General features: G+C 40.2%; 1 protein-coding gene across 1 annotated transcript in view; it reads right to left on the reverse strand.

The window, feature by feature from the left end:
- The window catches only part of AFG1L (AFG1 like ATPase), a 223,618-nt gene that overhangs the window by 8,408 nt on the left and 198,157 nt on the right, over window positions 1-17,053 (reverse strand). Inside the window, 1 exon segment of the mRNA XM_017878746.1 lies at window positions 2,201-2,341. Within this exon segment, the coding sequence (XP_017734235.1) occupies window positions 2,201-2,341 (141 nt within the window).

Consider the following 17,053-nt stretch of genomic DNA (forward strand, 5'->3'; position numbering starts at 1 on the left):
GAGCCTTGCTGCAAACTCCCTGTGCTGGTTACCCCTTTCATTCTGTGCGTAGAGTTTAGCCCTCGCTCTTCTCAGCGTTTATAGCAAGCACCTGAGAAATATGAGAACATGCAGTTCCTGGCCCCATGCCTGGTACTCATTTGCTGGGGTGGGGATGGGTGAGCTCTGGAATCTGGATTTTTTTTTTTTTTTTTTTTTTTCTGAGACGGAGTCTCGCTCTGCCGCCCAGGCTGGAGTGATAGTGGCCCGGATCTCACCTCACTGCAAGCTCGCCTCGCCGGGTTTTACGCCCATTCTCCTGGCCTTCAGGGCCCCTCCCCAGTTAGCCTGGACTACAGGCGCCCGGCCCACGCCTCTGCCCGGCTAGTTTTTTTGCTATTTTTTAGTAGAATGGGGTTTCCACCGGGCTTAGCCAGGATGGTCTCGACTCTCCTGACCTCGTTGATCCACCTGGGCCTCGGCCTTTCCGCAAAGTGCGATTACAGGCTTGAGCCACCGCGCCCGGCCTGGAATCTGGATTTTTAAGTAGGCCAGATGGTTCTGCCACAGGTGGCCCTCAGAGGATTTCCCACCCCATAGATTAGTGCACTCTCCCCGCTAGACTTTCACAGCACCATATGCCTCCTCTAAGAGGTCATCCCACAGTGGTGATTTTACATTGAGTTCCGTGGACAGCTGAATCACCTTTCTCTGGTATTAGGCTATCTAAGCTCTTTGAAGGCAGGCACCATCTAGTTTCACTTGCCACTGAATTTCTAGTGTTTGGCATGATGAAGTTTACAGAATGAATGAGCAAATGAAACATTAAATTATCACCTCTCCCTCCCGGCAGATTCTGTTGCTTATCTCCTTCCCACAAAGTCCCTTCAATTTAGAATCACTGCTCTAGTTCTGTGCAAAGAATAGGGAGAAAAAAGTGTATCTAATGGTAAAATAATACTTAAATTAACTCTAATTTCAAAATGTACTTTTTCTATGAATCTATATTTACAGATACATTCTATTCATAGCTCACCTTTGAGAGCATACCATATGCCAGACAACATTCTTTGTGCTTTACATGCTCATTTAATGTTCACAACAACTTCATAAGTACCATTATTATCTGCTTTTTCTAGAAAAGGAAGTTGAAGCTCAGAGAGATTAAGATGGTCTCTGGGATAGACAGCCTGACCCCAGGGCCCACTCTTGAACCACTAGGCTATGCTCCTTTGATGAATGGGCCATGGCTTGGCAATTCATGCTAAAACATATGGATTAAAAACAAACAAACAACAAGATGGAATAATGCTAGCTACTGGGGCTTCTGGGTCATAGGGAGAGAGAAGAGCTTCACTATTCAGAAGGGTCCTCTAGTCATCTACTCATTTGTTTTCTTCCCCTTCTCCTTCTCCTCCTTCTCCTTCTCTTCCTTCCTCCTTCCTCCTCCTCCTCCTCCTTTTTTTTTTTTTTTTTTTTTTTGAGAGATAGGGCCTCACTCTGTCACCCAGGCTGGAAGGCTGGAGTGCAGTGGCATGACCATGACTCACTACTGTAACCTTGAACTCCTGGGCTTAAGCAATCCTCCCACCTCAGCCTCCCAACTAGGCAGGATGACAGGCCCACACCGCCACACCCAGCTAATTTTCTTATTTTTTGTAGAGCTAGGATTTTGCTATGCTGTCCAGGCTGGTCTTGAACTCCTGGCCTCAAGCGATCCTCCCTTGGCCTCCCAAAGTGCTGGGATGATAGGCATGAGCCATCACACCTGGCTTGCTCATGCATTATTCTATCAGTGCAATCATTTATTCATGCAACAAATACTTATTGAGCATTCAGTCTATGCAAGACATTGTGTTTCAGAATGTGATAGATGAAGCATATAAGCTGTTTGGTAGAATGATGTAATCATTCATTCACACAGCAGAGCGTCTTGTGATGGGAGTTTTGCTATAGTACTACTGCTGCTTTACTCATAGTGCTTACATAGCATTCAGCTTGTGCCAAATGTTTTAAATGCTTTACATGGATTTGCCTTTTTAGTCATCGCAACAACCCTCAGAAGTAAATAATATTATCATCCCCAATTCACACATGAAGGAATGGAGGCACAAAGAGGTGAAGTAAGTGATAGAAGTACATTAAGTCAGGATTCCAGCCCAGGCAATCTGGCTCCACAATACAAACTGTTTAGTTTTAAGAAAATGTGCTACATCCTTACCTTGAGATCATAAAAGTTATCGATGAGAGTTATGAATCTTCGACCTTGAGTCCTGTTTGCCAAAGTAAATTGCGGAATGTTTCGTAAAAATATTGTATCAAAACTCTTTGATAGTTCCAAATAGTCACTGGCTCCAAGTGGCTATGATTAAAATGAAATAAAGAAAATTAAAAAATAAATCAATTCTGGTTGCCTTTGGATTGGTTTAGTGTGAAAACACCTCTTTCTTGTCACGGTGTGATCTAGGTGGTAGCTTTGGGTAACTTGACCAAATGGGGCAGTGTTTTCAGAGTAGGCTAAGGACACAGACAATGTACACTGTGTTGCCTTAATAGTGATGTAAAAAAGGGGTAAGAGAGAAGACAAGAGTGTGGTGGGGAGTTAAAGAATATCTCTAGCCACAGCCTTAGCTGGTAGTCTTTAGGTCTCTGTCCATATTTTTATTTCTATGATATCACTTTAAACACGTCCTAATAAATCTTTCCTGTGACTCAACTGCAAACTGCCAGTATTGGTCAATGGAGCTATTTGATAACGGCATGCTGAAGATTATACCGCCATTTTGAAATAAAGACTGTGCGTCAGTATGAAAATCATCAGAAATTATTTTTAGTTTAATTTAAGGTACAATTATTCAAGTGTAACACTGCTAACCTCTGTAGGAAATACTGAAGGGCTTAAATGAGCAGGAGCAGATGAGAGCTCCAGAATAACTGGAGGCAGTGCACTGCCTCTCGACACGAGGAGAATTTGGGACTCAAGGTCCACAATATTATTCATAAAAGTGCCACCTACAGATGTAAAGCACTTGTTTCTGAAACATGAATTTAACTCCTGAACATTAGGAACATGATCTGCAAACACATTATTTGGGGTTAGGAACACTCCCAGGAAATGTTACCTCTGCTCATTTTAAGCTGCCTGTGGATGACTGTACTCTGTGAGCAGCAAACCATAAGCAAATGTCAGGAGAGTGTTTCTGGCCCTGCTGGAGTCGGGAGAAGGCAGAGACTGAGTGGCCCAGGAGCTGCTCTGAAGTTCCTCTGGAAGCTTCTGGGTCACCCTGACCGACCTCTAGGACACAGGTGGCTGAACCTCCTCAGTTTCTGGCAGAATCCATCATTACTCCTCCCTGTCCAGAAATGTCTATCTCATTTGGGAAGTCCTTTGCATGAAACTTTTTTCAGAAATGTTGATAAGGTGATATTCCTGGGAGAATTAGGAAACCGTGAGGAGGAGGAGAGTCATTCTCACCCTTGTCCATTCACGTAAGCCTACCACTGTCCTACCAACCAGCTGAAATCAGTTATGCTCAGGAAAGAAGAATTTGCATGGAGGTGTGGGGAGGTACAAGTGGGAGGTACAAGTAAATCCAGAGAGTTAGGTTCTGGAGAAGTGGTTCCCTACATAGAGAGCAGTTCTAAGAAGGATACAGCAATTATGGGACCTAGGCAATGGGCACAAAACCAGAGACAAAGAGCACCAAGAACGACCCGAGTCCTTTGGAAACGTGCTGACCATGCCCTTTCCTCCCATCTCTTCTCACCAATCAGATAACAAATGGTGGCCAGGAGGAGGCAACCTCCGCCCTTCCCATTTTCCTTCCCTGGCTGGAGAGCCTCTACCTCCAGACCCTGTGCCTGGCCTTAGCTGAGACAAGCCACTCACCTCAGCCATGGAGGGTTCCAGTGTGCTGTGGGTTTTTCTGGGAGTGGGGTGGGGTTGGTTTAAACTTGCTTCTCTTCCAAGAGAATCCTGCTATTGAGCCCAATATAGACCAGGAGCACATGTTAATAGAGAAGCTGGGAGTGAGGGCTCTGGAAGGCCTGGATCTGACTCCTTAGTTGCTACTTATCAACTGGGTGCCACTGGCAAGTTATATCATCTTCCTGTTCCTTAGTTTTCTCATTTGTAAAATGGGGATTTGATTCCTATCTGACAGAATTGTGAGGATTAAATAAAGTAATACATGCAAAGCATTTAGCACAGTGCCTGGAGCATACATTAGTATTCAAACCATCTTAATGACTTTTATTTTTATTATTTTGAGCTCAAATGATTGGGGTCAGTACAAATGAATTGAGTATGTCATTCTTAAGAGGAATCCAAGACCCTAAATCAGCCTTTGTGCACTTGTCTGTCTTGGGAGTCACAGCAGGCACCAGATGAGACTGTGGAATCACCAAATAGTGAAAATAATCCCCGAAAGGGAGAGAGGGGAGGGCAAAATATAGTGTCTTTTTGTAAAAATGAAAACTCATACATTAAGACTCTCATGCTCTGAAGGTACACTACCTTTTTTGAGATCAGTTAGGATTTAGTGTCTCATCTTTTGTAAACCAGAAAGTATATGTAAAAAAAATGTAAAACCTCATATTAGGTATGTAGTTATGTATAATTAAGCTCACTCTTTATGCATGGATGTGATTTCTATCAGAATAGCTACATGCCCAAGGAAAATCATTATCAGAAGTGCACTGAAGTGCCTAGGGCAACTGAAAATCAGAATTTTGCCCATTCAGCTATTTTACAAATTATATACCTTTGGCAGTAGGTTCTGCATTTGCCATTATATTAGCAACTATTCCTTCCCCTCATATTCCTAAAACAATTACATGCTCATTCACATAAAGAAAACAAAGCTCAACAGAGTTATCTGTCTCCTTTCAAGACAATCGTCATTGGGCGAATGTGGAATTGTTGTTTAATACATTCAGTTTAGGATGAGGAAAAAGTTCTAGAGGTAGACAGTGTTGATCACTGTACAACGATATGAATATACTTAATGCCTCTGAACTGTACACTTAGAATTACTTACAATGGTTAATTTTATGTTATATAGTATTTTACTACAGTAAAAAAAAGTCATTCAAACAAGGAGAGGTTATTTGTTGCCAAAGAGATCTCTCTCAATTTAGGCCATGAAGAGATAGTAATATTACTTTTTTCTTTAAAAACATGAGAAAGAAGAATGAAATGTATTAATCAAAGAAGGAAGTTTCCCTCCCGCCCTCAAAAAAAAATCAGGTCCAATAAGAATAGGACTAATTTAAAATAATGACATTTTTTGGTTTTCATAAATTCATGGGTAAGCATATTTCTAAAAAGAAAAGTTCAAAAAAGTAAAAAATAAAAAAGAGAATAATAAATAGGAAAGATAAACAAGAAAAACAATTCAGTTGGCTCTCCATATCTGTGGGTTCCACACCTGCAGAACCAACCAACTGCCGATCAAAATATTTGAAAAAAAAAAACATAAAAACCAACACAAATATTAACAAGCAATACATTATAACAACTATTTACACAGCATTTACATTGCACTAGGTATTATAAATAATCTGGAGATAATTAAAGTATAGCAGAGGAAGCCAGGCCCAGTGGCTCACGCCTGTAATCCCAACACTTTGGGAAGCTGAGGTGGGTAGATCACTTGAACTCAGGAGTTGGAGACCAGTTTGGGCAACATAGTGAAACCCCATCTCTACAAAAGATACACAAAGTTAGCCAGGTGTGATGGTATGTGCCCGTGGTTACAGCTACTCAGGAGGCTGAGGTGGGAGGATCGCTTGAGCCTGGGAGTCTGAGTTTGCAGTGAACTGAGATCACCACCATTGCACTTGAGCCCGGTCGTCTGAGACCTTGTCTTAGAAACAAACAAACAAAAAATACGGGAGGATGTGCATGGGTTATATGCAAATACTACTCCATTTTATATCAGGGACTTCAGGATCTGCAGATTTGGTGTCTGTGGAAGGTCCTGGAACCAATTACCCATGGATACAGAGGGGTGACTGTACTTTAAAGTAAACCAGTCAAAATCCATGACACAGCCCAGGTCAATATGCTCCCATTTATAGCATGTCTTAATTTTAGCATTTTTTCCCATGTAGCGATGATGACTAGTGTGTTGTCAGTATTTTTCTCCATAAATGTCAGACAATATCAAGTACATCTACCTATGTATATTGCCTCTGCTCCATTCCCTTTCTTTTCTCCTTCTGATACTTTAAACAAATCTAGGTTAAATGTCATACTCTCCTTTTATCCTTTATTTTGTATATTTCTTTATTACTTCTCCATGATTCATTTTGGATAGTTTTTCTGATCCACTGTGCTTCTCCTTAGCTGTGTTTAATCTGCTCTTAAGCTCATCCCTTGAGCCCTTAATTTTGGTTACTGCATTTGGTAGCTCTAGAATTTCCACTGATTGTTTTCAAGGTTGAGATGTCTCTTTTGTTATCTCTAGATCTCTTCTGATGCATAGCTTCAAGTCCATTTTTTTTAAAGAAAAAGCTCTTTGAATATGTACGTCTAGTTGTTTAAAATATGGACTCATAATTCAAATATCTGGAGTTCCTAATTTTATTGTCTGTTGTTTTTGTTTGTTCTCATTCACAGTGTCTTGTCTCCTCATATGCCTGGTTATCTTTGTGCATCCTGGATTTCACCATTGAAAAAAAATACATATAGAAAAAAATCTGGCCAGGCACAGTGGCTCACGCCTGTAATCCCAGCACTTTGGGAGGCTGAGGCGGGTGGATCACAGGGTCAAGAGTTCAAGATCAGCCTGGCCAAGATGGTGAAACCCCATCTCTACTAAGAATACAAAAATTAGCTGAGCATGGTGGCAGGCGCCTGCAATCCCAGCTACTCAGGAGGCTGAGGCAGGAAAATTGCCTGAACCCAGGGGGTGGAGGTTGCAGGGAGCTGAGATCGTGCCATTGCACTCCAGCCTGGGTGACACAATGAGACTCCATCTCAAAAAAAAAAAAAAAAAAAAAAAAAAAAAAAAAAAATCCAAGCTCAGGGCTTGAGATTTTCTAAGTATTCAGCTGAAAATCTGGCTGAAGCCCATGAGAGGCTTATTTATCTGGCTTATTTCTGCTTTACACTAATTCCTAGGTGCAGTCCTTCAGGACTTCAGGATGAAATCCACTCAGGACTTTATCCAAAGTTGGGGAGACAGGCAGTTAAATAGGTTCCCATCCATGGATGGCCCTAGTCTCTGACTTTTGTCCCACTAACAAAATAAGGCTGCCAAAAGTAAGCTCAGCTCACCTCATTTTGAAAACAAGATTGCTTAGTACATACCAATATCCATGTTTTTCTCTTCTTTCTGGGCACACAGATAGACTATGGGCACCCTTCATTTTATTGTGCTTCATTTTACTGCATAAATTCTGAAGATACTTTTGTTTTGTTTACAAATTGAAGATTTGTGGCAACTCTGCATCAAGCAAGTTTGTTGGTGACGTTTTTCCAACAGCATGTGCTCACTTCATGTCTCTGTGTCACATTTTGGTAACTGTCACAATATGTCACACTTTTTCATTATTATTATATCTGGTATGGTGATCTGGGATCAGTGATCTTCCATGTTACTGTTGTAATTGCTTTGGGGTGCCACGAACCACACCCTTATAAGATGGTGGACTTAACTGATGCATTTTGTGTGTTCTGACTGCTCCACCACTGGCTGTTCCCCTATCTTTCTTCCTCTCCTCAGGCTTTCCTATTCCCTGAGATACAACAATATTAAAATTAGGTCAATTAATAACACTACAGTGGCCTCTGTGCTCAAGTGAAAGGAAGAGTCGTACATCTCTCATATAAAAGCTAAAGCTAGAAATGATTATGCTTAGTGGGGAAAGCATGTCAAAAGTCAAGAGAGAAGCTAGGCCTCTTGAGCCAGTTAGCCAAGTTGTGAATGAAAAGGAAAATTTCTTGAAGGAAATAAAAAGTGCTACTCCAGTGAACACACAAATGATAAGAAAGTAAAAAAGCATTATTGTTGATTTGGGGAAAGTCTGAGTGGTCTAGATAGAAGATCAGACCAGCCACAATGCTTCCTTAAGCCAAAGCCTAACACAGAGCAAGGCCTTGACCCTCCTCAATTACACGAAGATTGAGAGAGGTGAGGAAGGTGCAGAAGAAAAATCGGAAACTAGCAGAGTTCGGTTCATGAGGTTTAAGGAAAGAAGCCATCTCGATAACAAAAGTTCATGGTGAAATAGCAAGTGCTGATGTAGAAGCTGCAGCAAGATCTAGTTAAGATCATTCATGAAGGTGGCTACACTAAACAACAGATTTTCAACGCAGATGAATCAGAAGATGCCCTCTGTGACATAGCTAGAGGGAAGTCAATGTCCGGCTTCAAAGCTTCAAAAGGATAGACTGACTCTCTTGCTAGGGGCTAATGCAGCTGGTGACTTTAAGTTGAAGCCAATGCTCATTTACCATTTTGAAAATCCTAGAGCCCTTAAGAATGATGTTAAATCCACTCTGCCTGTGCCCTAAAAATGGAACAACAAAGCCTGGATGATAGCACGTCTTTTTATAGCATGGTTTACTATGTATTTTAAGCCCCCTTTAAGAGCTACTGCTCAGAAAAAAAAGATTTATTTCAAAAGATTACTGCTCATTGGCAATGCACTTGGTCACCCAAGAGCTCTGGTGGAACTGTACAAAGAGATGGATGTTGTTTTCATGACTGTTAACACAACATCCATTCTGCAGCCGATGGATTAAGAAGTAATTTTGACTTTCAAGTCTAATTATTTAAGAAATACATTTTGGAAGGCCATAGCTGCCACATATAGTGATTCCTTTGATGGATCTGGGCTAAGTTAATTGAAAACTTTCTGGAAAGGATTCATCATTCTACACACCATGAAGAACATTAGTGCTTCATGGGGAGGAGGCCAAAATATCAACATGAACAGGAGTTTGGAAGAAGAGGACTCCAAGCCTCATGGATGACTTGGAGACGTTTAAGAGGAAGTAACTGCAGATGTGGTGGAAATAGCGAGAGAACTAGAATTAGAAGTGGAGCCTGAAGATATGGCTGAATTGCTGCAATCTCGTGATCAAACTTGAACTGATAAAGAGTTGCTTCTTATGGATGACAAAGAAAGTGGTTTCTTGAGATGGAATCTACTCCTGATGAAGATGGTGTGAACACTGTTGAAATGATAACAAAGGATTTAGACTATTACATAAACTTAGTTGTTAAAGCAGTGGCAGGGGTTGAGAGGAGTGACTCCAATTTCAAAAGAAGTTCTGCTGTGAGTAGATGCTATCAAACAGCATCACTTGCTACAAAGAAATCTTTTGTAAAAGGAAGAGTCCATGGTACAGCAAAGTTCATTGTCTTATTTTAAGAAATTGTCACAGTCATCCTAACCTTCAGCAATCACCACTGTGATCAGTCAACAGTCATCAACATTGAGGCAAGAGGTTGGGCATGGTGGTTCACGCCTATAATCCCAGCACTTTGGGAGGCCAAGGCAGGCGGATCACTTGAGGTCAGGAGTTTGAGACCAGCCTGGCCAACATGGGGAAACCCTGTCTCTACTAAATATACAAAACCAGGCCAGGCACGGTGGCTCATGCCTGTAATCCCAGCACTTTGGGAGGCCGAGGTGAGTGGATCACCTGAGGTAGGGAGTTCGAGACCAGCCTGATCAACAGGGAGAAACCCCGTCTCTACTAAAAATACAAAATTAGCCAGGTGTGGTGGCACATGTCTGTAATCCCAGCTACTCAGGAAGCTGAGGCAGAAGAATCACTTAAACCCAGGAGGCAGAGGTTGTGGTGAGCCAAGATTGCGCCATTGCACTCCAGCCTGGGCAACAAGAGCAAAACTCCATCTCAAAAAACAAACAAACAAAATCAAAACAAAGCAAAACCGGGCATGGTGGCTGCATCTGTAATCTCAGCTACTCAGGAGGCTAAGGCAAGAGAATCGCTTGAACCTGGGAGGCAGAGGTTGCAGTGAGCCGAGATCGTGCCATTGCACTCCAGCCTGGGCGACACAGTGAGACTCTGTCTGGGTAAAAAGAAACAAAACAAAACATTGAGGCAAGAAAAGCCTATACCAGTAAAAAACATTACAGCTAACTGAAGGCTCAAATGATAGTTAGTATTTTTTAGTAATAAAGCATTTTTAAATTAAGGTATGTATTTTTTTGACATAATGCTATTGCACACTTAATAGACTATAAACATAACTTTTACATGTACTGGAAAACCAAAAAATTCCTGCAACTCATTGGTTCCAGTGGTCTGGAACCAAGCAGCAATATCTCCAAGGTATGTCTGTATTAATGCCCAGCCTCCCTTGGATTTAAGTGTGGCTGTGTAATCAAGTTCAGACCAGGGAATGAGAGAGACAGTAATATGATCACTTCAAGGTCTAGCCCACAAAAACATTCTACACAGAATCTTCCTTCTTTTCCTTATCTGTGGCTGAAGAGAGAGGACTCTAAGGACTTAAAGGAGAGATGAAGTCTGGGTCCATGAAGGACTGCATGGAGCTACATTTCCTTGTCAGCCTGCATTGGATGGTAATATGTTCAAGAAATACATGCTTATTTATTAACCCTCTAATTTGGGGGTTATTTGTTGTAGCAGTTAGCCTATCCCACTACTAATTTCATCTAGCTTTCTTCATTGCCCTAACAAAAAAGGTGGTGCAAATTACAGAGAGTCGACCATTACTGAAAATGCAAAACTTCTTAATGTTTCCTTGTATGAATGAGGATTCTTGTTCATGCAGATAATAACTATCAAAAATTTCTCTTCGGCCGGGCGCAGTAGCTCACGTCTGTAATCCCAGCACTTTGGGAGGCCGAGGCAGGCAGATCACGGGGTCAGGAGTTTGAGACCAGCCTGGCCAACATGGTGAAACCCCGTCTACTAAAAATACAAAAAACTAGCCGGGCGTGGTGGTGTGTGCCTGTAATTTCAGCTACTTGGGAGGCTGAGGCAGGAGAATCGCTTGAACCCAGGAGGTGGAGGTTGCAGTGAGCAGAGATCATGCCATCACACTCCAGCCTGGGCGACAGAGCAAGACTCTGTCTCAAAAAAAAAAAAAAAAAAAAAAATTCTCTTCAAAGTGGGCAAAAAACATGAACAGACACCTCTTGAAACAAGAAATACAAGTGGTCAACAAAGATAGGAAAAAATGCCCAACATCATTAATCATGAGAGAAATGCAAATTAAAACCACAATGAGCTACCATCTCACAAAAGTCAGAATGACTATTACTAAAAAGCCAAAAAATAGCAGATGTTGGTGAGGAATGTGGAGAAAAGGGAATGCTTATACATTGTTGGTGGGAACACAAATTAGTTCAACCCCCATGGAAAACAGTATGGAGATTTCTCAAAGAACTAAAAATAGAACTACCATTCAACCCAGCAATCCCACTACTGGGTATCTGCCCAAAGGATAGTGCAAAAAAAGACACCTGCACTCATGTTTATCAAAAAGACATCTGCATTCATGTTTATAACAGCACTATTCACAACAACAAAGGTATGGAAGCAATCTAAGTGTCCATCAATGGTGGACTGGATAAAGAAAAGGTGTGTGTGTGTACACACACACATATGTACACACACACACATACCATGGAATACTATACAGCCATAAAAAGAATGAAATCATGTTCTTTGCAGCAACATGGATGCAGCTGGAGGCCATTATCCTAAGCAAATTAACAAAGAAACAGAAAATCAAATACTGCATGCTCTCACTTGTAAATGAGAGCTAAACAATGGGTACACATGGACATAAAGATGGAAAAAACAGACACTGGGAACCCCAAAAGCACGAGCAAGAGAGGAGGCAAGGGTTGGAAAAATTACCTATTGGTCACTATGTTCACTATTCAGATGACAAGCACCCTAGCAGCCCAAATTCCAGCATTATACAATACACTCATGTGACAAACCTGTGCATATACCCCTGAATCTATTATTTTTTTAAAAAATTCCTCTTCAAATTTTCTTCAGATTTTTTCTGGGTGGGGTGGGGAGGACTGATTCTACTCTTTTGCCCAGACTGGAGTAAGTACAGTGGTATGATCTCAGCTCACTGCAGCCTTGACCTCCTGGACTAAAGTGATCTTCCCACCTTAGCCTCCGAGTAGCTGGAACTACAGGTGCACTCCACCTACTAATGGAGCCCAGCTAATTTTTTTTTTGGTAGAGATGAGGTCTTGCTATGCTGCCAAGGCTGGTCTCAAAATCCTAGGCTCAAGCAATCCCAAACACTTTGGCCTCCCAAAGGACTGGGATTACAGGCATGCACAACCATGCCTGGCCTGGATTATCATTTAAAAAGTCTTAATCAGGAATTGCATTTATCCCATTTCAAGTATCAAAACTGACTTTTAAAAAGTTATGTTTATGGGCTGGGTATGGTGGCTCATACCTGTAATCCCAACAATTTGGGAGGCTGAGGTTGGTGGATTTCTTGAACTCAGGAGTTTGACACCAGCCCGGGTAACATAGGAAAACCTCATCTCTACAAATAATACAAAAATTAGCCACGTGTAGTGGCATGTGCCTGTAGTCCCAGCTACCTGGGAGGCTGAGGTGAGAGGAGGGCTTGAACCCAGGAGGCAGAGGTTGCAGTGAACCAAGATGGCGCCACTGTACTCCAGCCTGGGCGACAGAGCAATAACTTGTCTCAAGAAAAAAAAAAAGGTTATGTTTATGCAGGGAAGTTTCTCATTACAAATTTGAAAACATTTTGATAGTTTTATTCAAATGCAATATTTCATATATTTCTCTTTTTTTTGAAACAGAGTCTTACTCTGTCACCCAGGCTGGAGTGCATTGGCACAATCTTGGCTCACTGCAGTCTCTGCCTCCTGGGTTCAAGTGATTCTCCTGCCTCAGCCTTCCAAGTAGCTGGGATTACAGGTGTATGCCACACGTCTGGCTAATTTTTCTATTTTTAGTAGAGACAGGGTTTCACCATGTTGGTCAGGCTGGTCTTGAACTCCTGATTTCAGGTGATCTGCCTGCCTCGGCCTCCCAAAGTGCTGGGATTACAGGCATGAACCACCGTGCCCGGCCGATATATTTCAAAATATATTTGTAAGTTTATTTTTCTTATCATCATATAATATACAGAAATATAATGAATGTTTTCACTAAACTACATATCAATGCTGCCAAATCATCTTATACAACGCTGTGTATCCCACAAAGGACATCACTTTTGATGTGTGACATCTTGATCAATGTGACCAATACTGATTTAAATACAAATGTTGCCTTCTGTTCCCAAGCATTCATTATTTTAAAATGTTTGGGTTATTTAGAGATGTTTACTTGGATTAACTAAAAACTTCTCTAGAACTAAATTACAATAATTTAAAATCCATTGGAGAATTGAAGAAGGCCTATGTGGGGCGGGGGGTCATCTGATTATAGTAATGGCTGCAATTGTTCTTGCCTCCTTGTCCATATCCTTTGGATTGCAACTTTCTAGCTCTTGCATTGAGACATGGAGTCTATTCTTTACCATGGCTCAACTCTTTACCATGGCCAACAGAATGAAGCAAAAGTCACAGCTTTCAAGTTCTGAACTTAGGTCTCAAGAGGCTTTGTATGCTTCTGTTCACTCTTTTGCAATACCTTGGCTAGCCTGCTGGAGGAGGAGAGAACACAAGAAGATTGCCAAAATTGCCAAATTTTGCCAAAAATTGCCAAAGCCAAGAGAGCATCCTAGGCTAGCATACAGCCAGCCAGCCCCACACAGATGAGAAGAGCCTAGCCCAGAGCAGCAAACTGACTGCAGACGCACACACGAACCCAACAGAGATCCAAAGAACTCCCCCATAGCCTATAGACTAGAGGGTAATAACAGATGCTTATTGTTACTCAGTTTATGTCACTGAATTTTGGGGTGATTTACTATACAGCAAGAGCTAATGAAAACACTATCAGAGATTTACTAGTGAAAGCTTTTATTTTAAGTCATTAGCAAGTCCAGCCACTCTAGAAAAATATGATCCAGCTTTTATAGTTAAGAATTAGTTTTGCATAATTGATAAGTATATTTAAACATATATATCACCATTTATTTTATTTTATAATCAATTTTGGAATTTTCTGGTATATATGAAACTTATTTCTAGAAATAAAACTTATGATTTACTGTATACAAGAACTAGAAGGAAAAAGTTGGAAAATTTTGTGGTATCGTTTTAGAATTCAAGAAGACATGGACCCAATCAAATACAAGCAGAGAACTGCAGGGAGACAGCAAATTGATATGAAAAAGGAATTAAGTGAGACAAAGATTGACTACAATAAAACTAAAATTGTAACAGCATTCCAACATAAAAAAAATGAATATAGAATTTGAATAGACAATTCCTGGAGCAAAGAATATAGTAAGTAAAAGAGGCTAACAAACAAATGAAAAAAATAGTCAAGCTCAGTAGTAATAAAGAAATTCTTATTTCAAAGAAATAAGAATGTTATATCATTTTTCAAATAGCAATTTGGCAATGAAAAATAAATTATGCAATTTGATGCCAGCAAACATGTAATGCAGCGTCCATTGCTGCTGGAAGAGCAAATTAGTTTAGTTGTTCCTGAAAACAGTTTGTTGGGTTGTAGTAAGAGCCCTAAAAAAAGTTATAAACTTACACTAGTCATTTCACTTCTAGAAATCAATCAGGAGAAAGTGATCAGAAATTCAACCAAAGGTTATACATAAGGTTATGTATAAGTATGTCACCAAAAAGCGACTTTAATATCTAAAAACTGAAGAATGGTTCAATAAATTAAGGCACATTGATAAATAATATGTTGTCAACAAATAATGGTGTCCATGAAAAATATTTTATGATATAGAAACATGCCATGATTAAAAAAAAACTAAGTGAAAAAGCATAATGCAAAATTATATATTTGTTTTGCCCAAAATATATATGCAGAAAATAGCATAAGTAAATATATTTAAAATGTTAGTTGTTATTTCTAAATGGTCGGAGTGAAAGACTTAGAGGTATGTTTAATAATCTTCACTTTTTTTTTGGTTTGTCAGTATTTTCCAAAGGAGAAAGAAGCAAAATGATTATGACAAAAAAGAGCAAAACCAAAATAATGATGTAGAAAAACATCATTAAAGATCTTTATTAATTGCAAAGTATATTCTCTGTGTGTTTTTATTTTTCAGCTATTTTGTCCCCTGCATCTTCCCAAATGTTATAATACATCATGAAGATGTAAAATATGCAACACAAAGCATATACTAAAGACCTTGAGGAGCTACAACGCCATTTAAATTTGCCGTTGTCACCCTCATTTACGTCATTGTACAAGACAGGGAGTCCTATTCACCTCAGTGTCCCCAGCACCTAGCACAGACTAGGCAACAGAGTTTTGCATAATTCATAATTAATGAATAAATAAAGACACTATCACCAAGTCTTCAAAATCAATTATAATTAACCGAATGCTTAATAAATATGAAGCATTGTATTAAATCCTACAAGAACTTTGCAAAACACAGGGAAAAGACATTTCTCTACTCCTTTGACCACACTAACATACAACTAAATTACATGCACAGTATATCTATGGCAGTTGCAAATATTTATACTTTTGTTTTGCATTAGTTGATCCTCCTATGTAACTAAACCACAGCATAATACACTTTTTGAAACCATAATTAGTATTGTGAATTCATGCATTGTGCCCTATGAATAATTAAAGCATACGATTACTTTGAGTACTAAATGGCACTTCAGTTAGTAGCATCCTTGAGTATGTTATTCTAGCTCAAAATTCAAGTAGGATTATCTAAGGCTGATTTTCTTATGATAGATAATGATGACATTCTCCATCTTTCCACCTGAGCAATTAAAAAGTTTAATAGTCTTTGATGTGGCTGGTTATCTGAATAATTTTCTTTGCAGGAACAATTAAAATCCACTTATTCGATGGTTTGTGCATTCTCCACTATTGTTTCAAACTCTGTTTCTGTGGAAACCTGATGCAAACTTAAAGAACTTTAAATCTATAATGAGTTTGCAAAGTGTTTTCCTTAATTACCAAGAGTATACAGCTGGATTATATGTAGCCCAGTTTCTCTAACAAACTTAAAAATAAAGAGCTTGGGCTGGGCGCGGTGGCTCAAGCCTGTAATCCCAGCACTTTGGGAGGCCAAGACGGGCGGATCACGAGGTCAGGAGATCGAGACCATCCTGGCTAACACGGTGAAACCCCGTCTCTACTAAAAAATACAAAAAAACTAGCCGGGCGAGGTGGTGGGCGCCTGTAGTCCCAGCTACTTGGGAGGCTGAGGCAGGAGAATGGCGTAAACCCGGGAGGCGGAGCTTGCAGTGAGCTGAGATCCGGCCACTGCACTCCAACCTGGGCGACAAAGCGAGACTCCGTCTCAAAAAAACAAACAAACAAAAATAAATAAATAAATAAAGAGCTGCCTTGCTGTTTTTTTTCTCCTATATGTGAAATGCCCCAGTTGTCTGCTTTGGTATTGACCCTGGTGCCAGAAGTGGGAATGTTCTCAACGCCACACCAATGTGAAATGCACAAGCATTACCATCAGACCACCTTCTGCCCTCCAATGATCCACTTCACTTCAGTATACCTAAATGAGCTGTCAGCTTGAATTTCTTTTTTCTCCGCTTCACTAATGCTTGCTCTGCTACCATTATTTCAGCTGAAGTAGGACGATTACGATTTCGAGTTCTATCTAGATTTTACGGTCCTAAGAGTTAATCTTTATCTGTATAGACTCCTCCTCGTAAACCCTTTGTAGGAATACGCTGATAGCTCTTCATTAAACAAACATGCGTGGTATCCTACTTTAATTACATGGCAATGACAATACTTCATATCTTAAAGAGAAGTACCTTTTAATAGAAAAATGCTTGAATGGAATTAGAGTGAATGTATCCTTTTCAAAACAAACTGAAAATACCATATGAATTCATGTTAAGACTATTTTTATGTGCCAGATTCCAAAATAATAGAAGATTAGAAAAACAAGGCTGGGCATGGTGGCTCACACTTGTA

This window comes from Rhinopithecus bieti, unplaced genomic scaffold (assembly GCF_001698545.2).
Source record: "Rhinopithecus bieti isolate Rb0 unplaced genomic scaffold, ASM169854v2 scaffold_11508, whole genome shotgun sequence".
NCBI lineage: Eukaryota > Metazoa > Chordata > Mammalia > Primates > Cercopithecidae > Rhinopithecus > Rhinopithecus bieti.